Here is a 17,170-nt window from a genome sequence, read left to right as displayed (position 1 = left end):
TGCTATATATAATTCAATAAATTAACAATAAGATTGGTCACAGTATGAAGGAGCTTGCAACCAACTAGATCTAGATTCTAGATCTAGAACAGGACAAAAAATAAATTATATTGAATAAGCTAGCGCTATTAATAATAATATTAATAATATTTATATTGATCTAGATTATCGACGATCAAGAAATCTATATCTAGAGATCTAGAATCTAAATATTAAATAATCTAGTGTGTACTGTGACTGTGTATTATTAGAGTAGTGTGTAGCAGATACTAGATTTCTAGATCTAGATAGATTTAGAATAATCTAGATCTAGCAGTAGATAGATCTAGTCGTACATCTAGATCTAGATCTAGATCTAGACTAGACTTTTTGACTAGAGATAGAAGTCCATATTTAGATTCTACTACTGTTTAGTGTTTAGAATTTAAAAATTTAAAATACCAGCGGCAATCTAACTTTAAAAATTGCAAGATCAGATCTAGATTCTAGATCTAGATCTAGATCTTACATTTAATCGCTAAAAAATGTAATCTAGAATCTAGTCCAGTAAATAATCTAGATTTTAGGTGAACTACAAACACAAAACAAAATCCATTCACCTTCACGTTCTTTGTTTTGATTTAACTCCATTTTTAGCGTAAATCTTTAATCTAGATTATATTTTTTTATTCGCTGCTTCACGTTCACCTAGGTTACGGTTGAGCGTATTTTATATACGGTACTCAACCGAAACACACAAAAACGTTAGAAAACACTAGAAATCTAGGTTTAGAGCTAAATTTACTTTTTTTTGTGATGAATGTAAGTTTTGTTTAGAAAAGATAAAAAAGCATTAAAAAACATTAGGACAGTTCCAATTAAATAGCTTGTAATCGTCAGTGTGATCATCAGCAGGAGAGGGTTCACCGGAGTTCACATTGACTTTAATTATCAGCATACGTCATAGCTTGGGCAATAGAATGGTATCATATTTGGGCTTTAGGGGTCATCCATCAGTGGCGTAGGCAGGGGGGGTTAGGGGGCAGTGTTTCTTCCAGACTTTTTTCTCCGGGGGGGCACTTGAAATCTTCGGGGGGGCGGTAAACTTTCTTCGGGGGGGGCGGACACTGTTAAAAGTATATATTTTCTATATATATTATATAAATTTCATTTCGTTCGGGGGGGCGGTAAAAATTTTTCGGGGGGGCTTCGCCCCCCCGAAGAGATGCCTGGAAGAAACTCTGTTAGGGGGGACCATAACCCCCCCATAGACCCCTCGGTATATATATAAAGTATGAGGGGGGGGGTGCAAATCGAAAGTTTGAGGGGGGGGGGTGCAAATCAAAAGTTTGAGGGGGATGCAAATCGAAAGTTTGTCCCCGGGTAAAAACTTGAACCCTCCCCCCACGAGACGATCCTTGCTACGCTACTGTCATCCATAAATGACGTCACACTCGTAGGGGGGAGTGGGGTCTGAAATTTTGTGACGGTGTGTGATGAGGGGGGGGGGGGTTCAGATGATGCGACGTCACACTTTTGCATTGTAAAAAAGCCATGTTAGAAAACTAATTTTAGACGTTATTTCACGTTTTAGAAAACTGTTTTAATAAATTGTAATAGAAATTGGTGGGACTGAGTGATCTAGCGGTAGAGAGCTGGACTGCTAACCCGTAAGTCTTGAGTTCGAATCCGGGTTCAAGTTAGTAGAACGTCCTTGAGTCCACCCGACTCACGTTAGGGAAAGTAAAGGCGACTGGGCATAGTGCTGACCACACTATTCCTTCATATGTTTTTGTTTTCACAGAAACAAGTGAACTCTACTTCCCTTGCCCCATAGACCATCAGGTTTGAAAGGGGAATTAAATATTAATAAATAGAAATTGATTAAAATACTCTATATATAGACTGAGTTCAGACAATATTTTGGAAAAAAATATCGATGTTTTAAGAAAAATTCAACTGCAATTTTGAGGGGGGTTGTAGGCTGGGGTGTTACGTCATTTTAGGGGTGGGGAGGGGAGGAGGGAGAAAAAAAAGCGTAACGTTATATATGGATGACCCTTTTTCCGATCCCCGAAATGAATCTCTCTCTATATATTTTTCTCTACCTTGGGACAAAGTGGGACACCACCACCACGTAAGCACGCCTCTCTTGCCCCTCCCTTGTCTCTAGTCTGGTGGCTCACGATGAGTGATTACAATCGTAGAGCCGGGTTGAATTAGTGATGGCTATTATGGTCAGATAATTTAGTATTTAAACAATTTGAAACGAAGGGGGGGTAACAATTTCTGCGTGATCTTGTCGTCGGTAAACTGTCGTCATGGACGGCTGCTTTCATGGGGGCGGGGAGGATGATCGTCCTTCACGAGCTACTGATATTGTATTATAGCAAAATATTTTCAGTCGCAGCATTGGTAGTGTCGTATACACAAATTATGAATCACTGAAAAGTAGAAAGAAAAAAAAACAACTAAATAGCGGCGTATGCTACGCCGCAGGTCGGCTCGTAAAAAATATTTTTCTAACATAGCAAATTATTTATACAAAGGAAATAATTAAATAAATATGTAGCTAACTGCTGGCTAAGTCAATTTGGTCGTAAACATCACATACGGATGAGTAGTTTAGCAAATCCGGGTTGTGATTAATTGCATCTTTGAAAATCACACGTAGACTCTAGATGCGCTAACATAAATTTATTTTTAAAAAAACTTAATTAAAAATTAACAATGTGTAGCGTCACAGTTTCCTATTCACCCCCCCCCCCCCCGCCCCTTCCCCCCACACATACTTTTCCAGGGACCTCCGCCCTCTTACACAGAAGGGTGGCGTCTTATAAACTAACCCTTGAACCTGGATAGAAGAACATGCACACAGTGAGCTGCTACGTCTTTTGGTCTTTTGTGTGGTGGCATCATGCCATGTCGTGTTTCCTCCGGGTTTGATGGATGCCACGCCCTAACAAACCCTAAAATGCTGTTTTTATTTGACATAAATTGCTCTATGTAGTTTTACATTTTCCCCTTATGACAATTTTCTTAACTTCGGCGGCCAAGCGGTTTGTGGGTTAATTCAAAAGTTTATATTTACGTAATCCTGTTTGTTCTAGTAAGTGAGGGAGAGCTGTTTGGTAAGTAATTTCGTTTTATGTGGGTTGGGATCGTGGTGTAGGAGAGTGTGCATAGTGGAGTCATCTCTTGGGTCTTAAAACTGATGAAATTAGACTAAAATATTTTTGGAGATGTTGTCTGGATTGTGACGATGTGTGACGATTTAGAATAATTTTTTAAAATGCAATAGAAAATATTAAAACATGAGTTTAAAAATGGCTTTCTTTAAAGCACACTCCGCTTAATGTGTAGAGGTAAAACTTGACGCCAACTCCGCACAATGTTGTTTACTTTGTTATGATTACTCATGGGTTTTTTGACACCAGGGCAAACACTTGTAAGTCATGTGAACAGGGACTACTTTTTGTGAGGAGACTCTCTAGGACAGAAGTTAGTAAATTATCTTCTGTGATAAGATGGGATGCAGTCATTAGTCAAGTGTGTTGACTTATCTACAACATAAAGAACTGCACTAATCCGTACAGAAACATAAATCTTGTCATAAAAAAATTAAGCTGATCGCGTTCTTCTGAAACCTATTTAGTTATCAAATATCGCTCGTAGAGGAAAATTACATTTAAATCTTAAAAAGAAACATGTATCCACTTGTTTCCTTTAATATGCAAGTCTTTAAAGTAACCCCCCCCCCCATCCCATTAATATTTTACAACTTAATTTTCTCTACAAAGAAGAACCAGTAGCGCTTGTCGAGATTGACACGAATGATTTTTTTTTTAGAATTCGACAAATTTTGTTTCTGTATGTCGGCTGGTAAGTCGCGAAAATACTGAGGATTGAATGCAACAGTTGACGATACACGACTCGATACAACACATCATTGAGTGGGCTGGCTCTGGATAAGCGTGTGGCGCATGCAACAGATTGTCCAGTTACAACTTTATGAATGATGTAGCGGCTGTTCTAATTTTTTTATGCGCTTAAAACGTTATGTCGCTATCGATAGACAGGAGAATTTTGTACTTGTACCAAAAAAAAAAAAAGACCGCGTTGACTAAGGAAATTAATTATTGCTGTGCAAACTGAATTTTATTGTCAAGACTCAACCATGCTTTCTCAGTTCTCTAACTCGTAACCTAACTATACACGGGTATGCTTGTTGTGAAGCCTGGGTCGGGCGAGTAACTGTTAATAAGAAAAAAAAAATGACAAAAAAATGTAGGCCATATTATGATGAAGGAAACGGAATGGAGCCTACGTGAGGTCATCAAATTTTAAAGACCTTACTAATTACCTAATTAAGTCCCTGGACGTTGCTAGTGACCTGCTCTATCATGCTTCTGCTCCTTGTAAAAAAAAAAAAACAAAAAAAAAATCTAGACCAATGATAAGCTTACATTACATGTACATAAAAAGGTTAATACGCGCAGTTTCAATAAAACGGTTTCCGTTTATGAAAGCACTTAAATTCAACTACACAGGACACACTATGGCTGTATAAAAATATAGACCCTGTTAATGTTATCTACACTCAGCAAGAATTAAGTGTACAGCACACATACAGCGTGTAGGAGAGCCTGCAGACATGGTAAATATGTTTTACTCTCATAAGTTGTATGTTGACATATACAATACCAGCTATTGTATGCGGTAAATGTAGGTCTACTTATGTAAATCGCCGTTTGTTTTATAACACAAACAAAAAATAATTCCTTTCCCCATCTTCGTTCTGTTACAACAGAAAGTGTAAATAGTGACTGTATGGAAGACTAGGTTTAACTAGAGATGGTAGATATTATACATAATGTAGTTAATGCAAAGGCATTCTGTAAAATTGTGTTTTGTAGACGCCTTGGATTCAAGATCGGATCTAAAGCTAGCATGGGATTACTACAACATAAATTCATTGGTCTATAATGTTCTTCTTAGAATTGTTTAACAAGAAATAAACATATATGAATAAATAGGCTCCTTACATTTTAGTACTAAAAGTGTTTGGATAACGGTTGTTTTATGCCAGTATAAAAAAGACAACTACTACTCATTACTGATACTCTCACTAGTAGTTAAGTCAGTTACTTCTTAAAAACGTAACAAGGTCCTGGCAAGTTTACCGTTATGTTGATATGCCTGATAGTCATTCGGTAACACTAGGTCTATGATAGTATTGATAGGCAACGATAGCCTACTTAAGTGACTGCCCCAGTAATTGATGACAGGCTACCGTAGCCTAGTTATACCATTATCTACCCTATCGAAACCTGCGTTGTACTGTCACAAGTACGATTTATACATAAAAATAAATGAGCCTTTTTAATTTGAGACAGCGACCCCATAAACATTGTTCACTCCAATACATCCCCCAACACCATGGTTCAAAATAAAAGGAACCATAAACAACAGTGTGATTAAATGAGGGTCAGTCTCAATTAAACTAAACATTAAGTCGAGGCAAGTGGATAAGATGGGGTAGGTCTACAGAAGACACGACCTCTGATCAGAGTATGGTAATAAATGGCAGGGATGTATGAGCTATTGAATGCTTTGGTTAGGTGTAGGGTCAATGCCACCAAATGGATACTATAGCCCATACAATGCTAACATCAAAGAGGGAGTTGGTCATGAGTAGTTAAACAGACACCAGATGACATTTAATTCTACTGGTTATTTAACAAACAATTTATTGTAGTCAACAGAGCATTTTAATATTCTGAAAATTTTGTCCACATCATAAATAATAACAGTTTGTGGAGAATATAAAGCACATACTACAGCTGCATGTAGAGTTGCAGTAGTAAAAAAAACCACAATGGAATGTTAACATTATTACATACAGTGTAGTATAACTTGTATACTAGTGTTAATACATAGACTGTATACATTTAAAAAATGGACGGTTGATAAAGTGTTATATAAAACCCAAATCACAGATGGTAGGCTTATAACAATCACTAACAAAGCTAAAATCACTCCATACAAATAAATAAAACTAACATTCTAGTCTATTTTATCTGTACCACAAAATGTCTACAATACAGTATTATAATAAATTAAAGTACATGAAATGTTTAACGATAGGATACATGTACATTAAATAAATTAGAAATCACATTTAGTATTACTGTACATCAACAATTGAGATCCCATGACAAGGAAGAGTAACTACTGTAACAAACAAATCTTGCTTATCTTCCCTTTACTTGACTGAGTTGAGCCATCGTATCTAGGAGTGAGGTCCTCCTCATCATTAGACCTTGGAGTCAGCCCATTCCCCAGGCTCTGCTGCTCCACCATGACAAGGTTCAGCTGATGCTGTAGCTCATACACAACGCGCTGGTGGTTTTGTAGCACATTGTTCTGAGCCTCAATCTCAAGGCGCAGTTTCTCCACTTCATTGACCAGCGACACTTCCCTTTCTTTAGCAATTTTCTCCGCCTCCTGTTTCAAATACTCCTTCTGCATTTCTCTTTCCTTCTCCAGTAACCTGACCCTAGCATCCGCTTGTTTCTTCTCCTGTTTGACTCTCTCCAGTTCAAACAACAGGGACTCCTCTCTTCTCTTGGCTGTAACATCAGACACCAGCCCCCGCACTACCCCTCTATCCCTGGGGACGAGGGGTGGAGTCTTGTCTTTAACAGTTACTCGGTCTTTTGTTTTGGTTTGAAGTTTAGATTTTGTTTTAGAGTTCAGTGTTACCCTGGGTGGCAGAGCGGAAGAGGTGGAATGTTTTTTTAAACTTTTGCCAACTTCTCCAGAGCTGCTGTCTGTGAAAGTTTCAGCAAACAAAGCATCTGTATTGCTTCCGGAACTATTAACTGAACTCACACGGTTGCGAGTTTGGGGCCTGTAATTCTGACGAGGGCTAAGTTTATCTCCGCTTATAAAAACTGGATCGAGTCTTGAAGACAAACAAATATTGTTGGCAACAGGGGAGATAACTCTGTTCACTTGGATGCTAGACATGGAAGAGTCTATGCCCTCAGTTCTCCTCTCCTCATCTGACTGTGCACTAGTATCATCTGCTTCATTGCCATCATTTCCTATGGCTGCACTTTGCGCTAGTTCTTCCTTCAGCCATGCTGGAATATCACTATGTGTGTCCATTTCAGAAGTCTCTGACGAGCATGAGTTATCATCTGTTTTACCTCCCCTGTTGTTTATACTATTAGAACTAGTTGCCGACAGGGACTGACCAGATTTTCTACGAAAAATTCGCTTTTTAAAAGTTCTTCGTCGTGGTGGAGGTGCAGTTGTCTCCACTTGAATAAACAAATTTTCCCCATGGCAATAAATGTTGCCCAGTAACATTTTCTCATTTCCTTGTTTCAACTTTATCAGCTCCATTGGATGCAGAATTAGGATACTTCCATCCTTAGAAATCTCTTTATCCTTGCTTCTCTCTTGACTACTAGCACTCAGAGATCGACGAGGGATGCTACTGATTGGCCTAAACCCTTGGGAATCAGATTCATGAGTATTTGATACTTGATCCTGTGGTTCATTAGCTATACCGTGCTTCTTTATGAATTCCTCCTTCTCATCAAACTGGCTTCCATTTGAGCTATTCAGCTGTGTGGCAAGACTTTCAACGCACATGTCATCTTTGTGTAAATTTGCTTGAACCCCAGTACTGCTTTCATTACAGCTAGACTGGCTCGTCGTGTCTTCAGACCTTACAGGGGGTGGCATCTTGTACCTCAACCCCCAGTAGTACAGCTCATGGTCTTTAGTACCAGCCACGGTGTAGTGCTCCCCACACTGAACACGGTTGACAGCTTTCTGTTCTAGAGTTTTTACTTCTACCGGTGCTGCTGACGGCTTGGAGTTCAAGTTACCCAACTGGCCTTCAGAGTTTTTCCCAAAAGTGATGACATGTCCAGGTTCAACAATGACGGCAGTGTGGTTTGCGCCCATTGAGACCACAACAACACGATGCCTAGCTAGGGATCTAACAGGTGTGGGAACATTCTTACCATCTACTTCAGTTTTGTTAAATATATTTTTCATGGCCATTAAAAAACCCTGCCTGTTGTTCAGACCCAGTTTGTTATTTTCATTGTTACCACATGCAAAAACACCACCAACATCTGATATAAGCATGGTGCCATCAACACCACAGTTCACATCTTTAAAAACCACAGCCTCAGCTATATGAACTTCTGTGGGAATACACTGACTCTCCTCACTTCCAAGGCCAAGCTGACCACTTGAACCATCTCCCCATGACAAAACTTGCCCAGATCTGCCTATAGCCACAACATGTTTCAACCCACTTGCAATAGCCATTACATCAACACTTAACAGAGATTCAATCAGCCTTGGTCTGGTCTCATTGCACCAATCCCCATGTCCAAGGCAACCGTTACTCCCATCGCCACAAGTCAGCACCAATCCATTGTCACTACCAAACACACTGAAGCCTAAACCACAACAACAAATGGTGATAGATTTTCCTTTAAGTCCCTCCACAGGAGTTGGCATGTCTCTGTTTTTAGTATCACCATGCCCGAGCTGACCACTCCCACCACAACCCCAGGAGAACACCTGTCTCTCAGTGGTTGTAACGATCACATGATCCGGGCCAACTGCCATATGTTTTATCTTCATACGAGGAGGTAAATCATTCACACAGGTAAGAATTCCAGAGGAGGATTCAAAATAATACAAGACTGACCGAATCTTCCCTTTATGTTGTTTACTATCAGAGGAAGCTTCATCCTGATCAGATTTTAAACTTCCTTGTTTATTCAAAAGTTGGGGTAAAATTGTATACATAATATCCTGTGCCTCTGGGCGCTCATCTGGATTCTTCTTTAACATATCAGTCACCATATCTTTAAACTCATCACTAAAATTTCCCTTCAAAGGTGGAAATGACCCTTTCATTATTTTATTAACAACAGCAGGTAAGTTTGAGCCTTCAAATGTTTTTTGCAAACAGGCCATTTCATAAAGAACACAACCAAGCGCCCAGATGTCGGACTTGAAGCTGTACTGCTTCCCTTCACACATTTCTGGGCTGATATAATAAGGTGTCCCTAACACAGTTTGAGCAACTATACTTGCAGATCCCATCATTTTAGAAATACCAAAATCCCCAATTTTTATCACACCTTCTTTAGTTAAAAAAATGTTATCAGTTTTTAGATCCCTGTGAAGGATGTTGTGTGAGTGAATGTACATGATGGCAGCTACCAGTTGTTGAAACATTGCAAGAATGCACTTCTCTTCTAATAACCGGTCTTGTTGCTTGGCAAGAAACTGAGCCAAAGTTCCATTATCTGCATATTCCATCTCTATCATAAGAACACCATCTTCTTCAAAACTATCATAATAGCTGATAATATTTGGATGGTCTAACATGGCCAAGACACTGACCTCATTTAACGCTAATTGTCTTTCTGAAGCATTGAGATCATGCATGTTTATTTCTTTTAACACAACTAACGACTCATCGTCTTTTTTCTTATATAATACAGCTGCACCATAAGCCCCCTTGCCAACTGTTCTTATTTTCTCAAACCCTGCCAAACTCTGTTGATGCCTGCCACTCCAATTTCTAAGCTTGTCCAGTCGAAAGTACAACTCTCCAATGCTACATTTTCCACCATCCTCTCCTAATTTCTGATTAACATTAACCCCTGATAAATCCCTCCATACACCAACAGTAACACCAGTCAAGTTCTGTAACTCTAACACAAATGGAGGAACTGTATCTGTATTCTGTAGACAATGCCACCCAAGAAAATCTATTCTAGATGATGCATTAACATGCGAAAAATGATTTTGAACAATGTGCAAGAAGAACTCTTGAACTGATTTATCAAGACTTCCATCTTTATTAATGTTCTTGTCTTCCTTAGCAGAAAGAAAAAGGGAGGATCCAGTGCAATGAATAATAAATGCAATACTTTGAACTTTTTTGCCATTGATAGTTTGCGCTATCATTGTTTCAATGTCATCTAGCGTAGAAGAATCATAGTTGTATTGAATGCAATACACCCCAGGAACAAGTGCATGTCTAATAGAGACAACATTCCTTATTTTACTAGATACAATTAGAAGCCTGTTCACTAAATAATCTTCTGACTTGCAGGGTCTCAAACCTGCTGTGTTCTCACCACTTTTAGATGAATCATTTGTGGATGGTTGATAGGAATTAAATCTCTGATACTTTGGATATGTTGGTGATAATGACTGGGATGCACTTCTCCTATGACCTGGTTGCTTTTCATCTTCTCCTTTAGTGGATGAGAGTTTTTCTTCTGCACACTCACTCTGAATATTTTGAAGTGATTTATTGATGGGCTTTATTGCATAGCAATCATCTAAGCGACAGTCACTTCTACCAGCAATACTCATCTCAAATATGATTATTATAATTAGATACATAAAATATTGTCAGGAAAACATCTGCATAGTTCTTGTATATTCATCCTTCTATAGGCTACTGGCTGAAATATTAAAAAAGAAATTATTAAAACCAAGTGATGAATGTGACTCTATAATTTAAGTTTTAAACTGGATAGGTTTTTCATATAAATGTTCTCAAAAAAATAGTTTATGAAGTTCTTTTCAGGACCAGTCACTAACCAAACACAATGAAACTAAATATATTAATTTATCACTACCAGCATTTGTGCCAGTATACAAATAACTAATACTAGATCTAAATTAGAAAAGTTAATTAGTAATACTAACTACTAACAAAATTAGTAATTTAATAGAGTTTTAAATGTATTGTTTACTAGATCTACTACATGACAGGGGCAGAACTACAGTGCAGCCAGACCCCGCAATGGGGGGGGGGGGGGGGGCATGCCATTTAGGGGCCCACAGCCGACCATAATTTTTTTATAGTTAAACATTTTTTCAAATTTTCTTGCATTTTTGACTTGATGGTTGTTTTGTAAAAAGATTACCATAGCTGCGGTTGGATTATGGGGATCTTTATTCTATAGACACCACCTCAAGCTCTTGTATATTCTTTTTACCTTTGTTTTTAAACCACTGAGAAAGCCAAGTCCTCTTTCTCTTACAATCAAACTTATCAAAGATAAGCAAACGTTCAAACCACTTCCATCTAAATTCATTTAGAATATTTTAGTAAAATTTTAGTTAAGATCTAGATTCTCTAGATCTAGAAATGAGAAAAAAAATCGGTAATCTATCGTTTTGGGTACGTAAAATCGCCCGCGGCTATTTATGTACGAAAACGTTACCTCATTGTCAAGGCTTTAATAGAAGTGTATTGTCATACTATTGTGTCAAATATTATAGATAAATGAATAATAAACCTAAATCAATGGCTAAATATATCGATATAGGCCAGAAATTAACTTTAAACAGCAGTGTCTGAGAGCAAGATTTGCTATATAAACAGCAGCCATTTGTAAAATAGAGTGGCTTCCCCCTGAATCTGGCGCTAAAAGCTTATAAAAATAAAACTTAGACAAGATGGCTGCTATAGTAAACGAGCATGGCTGCATCTGTTGGAAACATCGCTAGTCTTCATTTATTACGGAAAAGTTTTAATTCAATTGTTTAAAAACAGGTACATAAATGAATCAAGGAAACATTTTTGAATTTTTTAAAACATAAATCCTCCCCAAAATGTGAAATAATTATTAAAATTTAAGGAGTCACCTGTTTTTCACATTACAAATCGCGGGCGATTTTACGTACCCAAAACGATAGATTACCAAAAAATCTATTCTAAAATTCTAAGTCAGTTTGAGTTAGTAAAAGTTAAAAGTAGTGAAGTAGTAGATCTAGTAGGAGGCTAGGTACTAATTTAAATAGGCTTAATGTCACTAATTAATTACTTTCGTTTCAGTTCATACAATTCAGTTCTAGATCTAGACTCTGGATCTAAATTCTACTATTTATTCATTATTTGGTATTTGGTTATAAATTCAGCCATCGGCCATGTTGTTTACAAAAGCTGTGGTTAGGTTCGCCAAATGCAACATTAAATAGGTCTATAGATCTAGATTATAAATATATAAAAAAAGAAAGTGGAGCACTATTTGTAGACTATTTTAGATAATATAAAGCACAAAATACAGAAAAAAATCTAGACTATTATAATACTTTGTTTTGAAAATGGTATCAGCTTATAAGCTTTGTAGGGCCTAAAGCATTATTGCTAAATAATGTATTAATACATTACGATTACAGGGTAGAGAACTCTGAAAAGATTCGATTAATAACAATGTGCTTGAGGCAAGCAGGATACCAGCTGAGTCTGCTATTAAAGCAGCACTCGAAAACTTCACTAAAATGGTACAATTCAAGTAATTCTAGGTTTTTTAGCGTGTCTTTAACACAGGTAAAATAGTTAAAATGTACCACGACATGCTTCACAAATGAAAATTAAGCTTCGATTTGTGAAACAAAAAATAATTTTACGATAGCGAATGGACAGGGGCCCACGGGCACGGCCACCACACACACACTCTTCTTAGACTTAGTCCTAATCCTAAAAATTGTGAAATATTGTCTGCATTACTTCCTCACCACTTATTCTTTTTGTGTGTAGTGAATATATTGATCTAGATAGATAGATATATTCATCTAGATCTAGTACCTAAAAGCTTACTTCTAAATTTGTTTAGAGTTTAGGGTTAGGCGGTTAGGCCTAATTTATAATTCAGTCATGTTGCAAATAATGAAAAAAAAAGCAATGTCACAACAAGGTTAGGTTAGGCTTATTGGTTGAAAAAATTAAAAAATCATGCCTACCTATTGCATTGACTGTCTGCACCATTTTTTAAATTTAGGTCTATAGATCTAGTACATTCCAGCCAGTGGTAATTTTCTCATAAGAATTTTACTGGCCTTAAGCCTGGTTTAACCTAATGAGTCCACAAAATAATAGATGTAGGGAGTATTGGGCAATACAGATTATAGATGTACAATAAAATGAAATAGTCTGAAAACCTGCTCTCCGGTCATGTTTCATTGACCTGTCCTGTGCCCATCAACCCAAATCTCAGAAATTGATCTAAAACATTAACCATTTGGTCTAATTAATACTGCAAGTCAAGCTATAATCAAGGTAGCGTTATGTAATAATTTTTATGAAACGAAAAGTATACTTCAAAGATGTTCATAATTTTCTTTTAGAGCAAAGGACTTGTCTTGGGTGTATATGAGCCAAATGAAAAAGATGGACCATTTATATTCTCTCCATCTGCTAAAAGCTTTGATGAATCTACTGCTGGAAAACTTGAGTCTGTTTTGAAGATGTAGGTCAATTACTAAGGTTTCTTTGTTGTACTCATTGTAATTGTTGCTATGTTTGTATGGGATGTTTTTGGTATATAAAGTAATCTGTTGACTCCAATTATAAACAATTAGCATTTATTTAATGCTTTCATTGCAAAATTTGTGGTTTAACAGAAAAGTGAAATGAATTTAATGTATTATTTTTAGGTTAACCTACAAAATAAATAAAAAATTAATGATAATTTTCAGTGCTGGCAAAAAACTGAGCTGTGGTAAAGTCCGTCTGCTGTATGGCCTTGATGAAACCTACTCTACTGTGGCTGTAGCTAACCTTGGGAAACAAGATGCAGGCTATGATGACACTGAACAGGTTGATCAGGGAAAAGAAAATGTCAGAACTGCTGTTGCAAGTCAGTTTTTTGTTCTAATGATATTTTCTAGCATGTTAGTTCATATTTATTACCTTAATGATTTTTTTTTTTTTTCAAAATTTTTTTCTTCTGTTTAGGTGCAGTTTTAAGTTTGCGTGAAGCAGGACAGACAGATGTGGACATAGAGGCATGTGGAGACGCCGAAGGTGAGTTTGTATACTCAGCAGTTTGTCATTTCAAGTACAGGTACTGGTGTTTACCCTACTTGCTGTATTAATTTAATCATTTAATCTGACCTAACTCACATTTAATGTTATATCTTTCTTAACAGACATTGTAATTTATTTTTAGCTGCTGCTGAAGGTGCTTTTCTATCCCTGCATTCTTTTGATGATCTGAAACAAGAAGACAAAAGGAAACCAAAAGTGAATGTCACGCTCTACACTAAAGGCCTGGGAGAGGAGTGAGTTTTTATTTTAAAATGATAAAATATTTTTTTATGAACCTAGTAACCCAGATTATTTTTCATCAATGATAACATTATCTTTATTAAAGTTTTTACTATTTTGGCTTGCTTGTATTTAGTTAACTCTGTTTACCCAATAGTCACTCATTATTAATGTTAATATTATGTAATTTGTATAGGTCAAAAGTAAATGCACAGTGGTCAAGAGGTCAAATTTTTGCTAGTGCTCAGAATTTTGCCAGATGGTTGAAAGAAAACCCAGCAAATCTGATGACTCCCACCATCTTTTGCCAGGAAGTTGAGAAGACTTTAGGAGATCTCCCTAATGTCAAGATCACTGTCAGGTAAGTTATGTTAGTTCTGAGAAGAAACAACTCGGTAAACTAAAAAGCTTATAATCTTCTAATGAAAACATTGTAATATTGACAGTAGGTTACTAGCTTCCAAGTGATTTACGTTATTTTATAACACATTTATTAGTTAATATTTAAAACAACTTTACAACTGAACTTTAACAGATAGTCTCAACAAATATTAGTAGAAAACCTAATTGGTGAAATTTTTTATATGAGGTAATCCAGTTAGCTCAGTGTGGGGCAACATTAAGATTTCAAGTGTCCACAGGTTTATTCATTTTGAAGCAAAAAATACAAATTTTGTCTTATGAAGGGATGTTTTGTGGTGTTAAATTTGTATAAAACTATTTCAGAGAAAAGGAGTGGGCTGAATCCATGAAGATGGGATCTTTCCTATCAGTAACCCGGGGATCAGACGAGCCACCAAAGTTTCTAGAAATTGATTACCAAGGTGGAAAGGCTGATGATCCATTTGTTGCATTTGTTGGCAAAGGAGTCACTTTTGATAGGTTGTTAAAATTATACTCTCATTTTTTATTTATTTTTGGAAATTAATTATTAAATAAAACCCTGAATTGGCTTAATGTTGTTGCCATTTCAGTGGTGGTATATCAATCAAGCCATCAAGTGGTATGGATGAAATGAGGGCAGATATGGGTGGAGCTGCTGCTGTAGTTAGCAGTATTCAAGCAGCTGCTAAACTGGGTTTGCCTATCAATGTAAAAGGTGAAGGTTACATCTTATAGCTGTTATACTCTAGGAACTTAATATCCCTCCTGATGTTTTTCATCATAAACAGTTTTTCAAAGGATAATGCCATCACTTATTTTTTTAAAGAGTATTCTTTATCCCCTTTACTCAATGGAATGTTTTATAAGTACAACTTTAGGTATTGTAACCATTTATTTAAAAAGTAAAATGTTTATAAAATTAATTAGGTCTGGTGCCATTGTGTGAGAACATGCCAAGTGGAAAAGCCACCAAACCTGGTGATGTAGTAACAGCTATGAATGGGAAGACTATTCAGGTAAAAAGTTAATATATATTATTTATTGACATAAATCACATAAAAAAATTGTTAGTTAGGATGTAGATCTAATTATCTGATTGAAACTTAAAGGTTGACAACACTGATGCAGAGGGCAGGCTAATACTGGCTGATGCTTTATGTTATGCTGAAACTTTCAAACCAAAGCTTATTTTGGACATTGCAACTCTAACAGGTTTGTAGAATTGTAAAGTCCATTCTTAAAACTGCCATGTTATGTTTTGGTGTAGATTTTTACACCTATGTATGGTGTGTAATTTTGTTCATTTGATGTAGTTTTTTAAAAACTCTTTTATGGATAAAGCCTGAAATCATATAATTACAATATTATTGATACTAATTAAAATCATGCACTTATTTTTATGACTTTTTTTTCTGTTACAGGAGCAGTTGTCATAGCCTTAGGTGCAGGGGCAACTGCAGCATACACAAAGTCTGAAAATATTTGGGAAAACTTGCACAATGTAAGAATGCTGTTACCAACTTTGTGTTGGTGAGGGTTGCATCTAAAATATTTCTGTTTTCAGTGGCTAGTACCTTTATTATATTGTATTACAAAAAATGTTTATTACCCTCTCCTTAAAGTAGTGTCTTATTTCTTTTAGGCTGGTAAAGTAACAGGTGATCGCATGTGGAGGATGCCATTATTTAAACATTACACCAAACAGATGACTGAGTGTGATCTTGCTGACATTAACAATGTCAGCAAGAAAAGAGAAGCAGGGAGCTGCACTGCTGCTGCTTTCCTCAAGGTAAATGCCACTGTTAGCTAGTTTCAAGTGTATTCTGGTAAATAATTAAAGCATCGAGTTTTGTACTTGACTATTTTAATTTTTTTATGTGCAGGAATTTGTGTCAACTGACAACTGGGTCCATCTAGATATAGCAGGTGTAATGATGAACAAGGGTGATGTAGCTTACATGGGTAAAGGAATGTCAGGTACCAATTTACCGTTAATATTTTGCATGAGTCCCAATGTTTCCTGTTTAATTAAGGTTGTAAAAATGGCCAATGTAATATGACTTATTGTTTAGGCTCTTCCTCACTATTTTAATGATCTAAAATTAAATTATAATTATCTTAAATTGACCATGGTTTAAGGAATTTACAGAGTTCAAATTTCCCTGGTGATTAATTACGTTCTTGCTTTATTTTATTTATTTATAAAGTTTTTATCATTGTATCAGCTTTTAATTTTTTTCTTTTTAGGCCGCCCTACAAGAACTCTAGTTCAATTCTTGGAAAACCTGAGTAAACAGCAAGCTTAATAATTTTGTGTTCACCAAGTTTTATTCAGAATTGTAAGAGATACATAGAGGGTCATGTTAGATTTTAATAATTGACCATCATGTGAGTCAGAAGATGTAACCCCTAAGGTCTTTTGTTAATGTCATGTTTGTTATACAAATATTTTTATTCAGCACCTTAATGGTTAGAGAAACATCTGGAAAATATTTTGCTTTACAATGATAAACAATGACTTTTTTTAAAAATAGAATAGACTACTTTAGCAGGCCATTCTATTACGTCTAAAAATACACTGTACCTTTACTTTGCATATAATTTCAAATACAGCATTTTTTAACTGCCTTATTATTTTAATTCAAGATAACATTCTGGTGCTGTATAACTTGAAACATTTCATTTGTA

The 17,170-nt window shown here is 36.3% G+C and overlaps 2 protein-coding genes across 4 annotated transcripts; one reads left to right on the top strand and one right to left on the bottom strand.

The window, feature by feature from the left end:
• The first annotated feature begins 4,500 nt into the window (after positions 1 to 4,500).
• LOC131936000 (cytosol aminopeptidase) lies at positions 4,501 to 16,972 on the top strand. 2 transcript variants are annotated; one of them, XM_059292790.1, is made up of 14 exons: positions 4,501 to 4,636; positions 13,177 to 13,298; positions 13,528 to 13,688; positions 13,787 to 13,855; positions 14,001 to 14,112; positions 14,295 to 14,459; positions 14,825 to 14,980; positions 15,073 to 15,197; positions 15,410 to 15,498; positions 15,592 to 15,694; positions 15,904 to 15,983; positions 16,125 to 16,271; positions 16,366 to 16,459; positions 16,730 to 16,972. In XM_059292790.1, exons 1-14 carry the CDS (start codon positions 4,634 to 4,636, stop codon positions 16,786 to 16,788), a joined length of 1,485 nt encoding a protein of 494 aa, XP_059148773.1. In that variant the 5' UTR covers positions 4,501 to 4,633; the 3' UTR covers positions 16,789 to 16,972. The 2 variants fall into 2 exon arrangements, with proteins under 2 accessions (XP_059148773.1, XP_059148772.1); XM_059292789.1 differs by lacking the exon at positions 4,501 to 4,636 and adding an exon at positions 12,230 to 12,379.
• On the bottom strand, positions 5,746 to 11,982 carry LOC131935999 (uncharacterized). 2 transcript variants are annotated; one of them, XM_059292786.1, is made up of 2 exons: positions 11,874 to 11,982; positions 5,746 to 10,502 (listed from the first exon to the last, which is right to left on the bottom strand). In XM_059292786.1, the coding sequence occupies exon 2, from the start codon at positions 10,438 to 10,440 to the stop codon at positions 6,211 to 6,213; it is 4,230 nt and encodes a 1,409-aa protein (XP_059148769.1). In that variant the 5' UTR covers positions 10,441 to 10,502; positions 11,874 to 11,982; the 3' UTR covers positions 5,746 to 6,210. The 2 variants fall into 2 exon arrangements, with proteins under 2 accessions (XP_059148769.1, XP_059148770.1); XM_059292787.1 differs by having other exon boundaries at positions 11,892 to 11,976.
• Positions 16,973 to 17,170: the final 198 nt, after the last annotated feature.

The sequence above is a fragment of the Physella acuta genome, unplaced genomic scaffold (genome assembly GCF_028476545.2).
Source record: "Physella acuta isolate Inbredline_101_S28 unplaced genomic scaffold, ASM2847654v3 ptg000164l, whole genome shotgun sequence".
Taxonomy (NCBI): domain Eukaryota; kingdom Metazoa; phylum Mollusca; class Gastropoda; family Physidae; genus Physella; species Physella acuta.
Note: the sequence above shows the minus strand (reverse complement) of the source record. Positions and strands in the feature narration are given on the sequence as shown.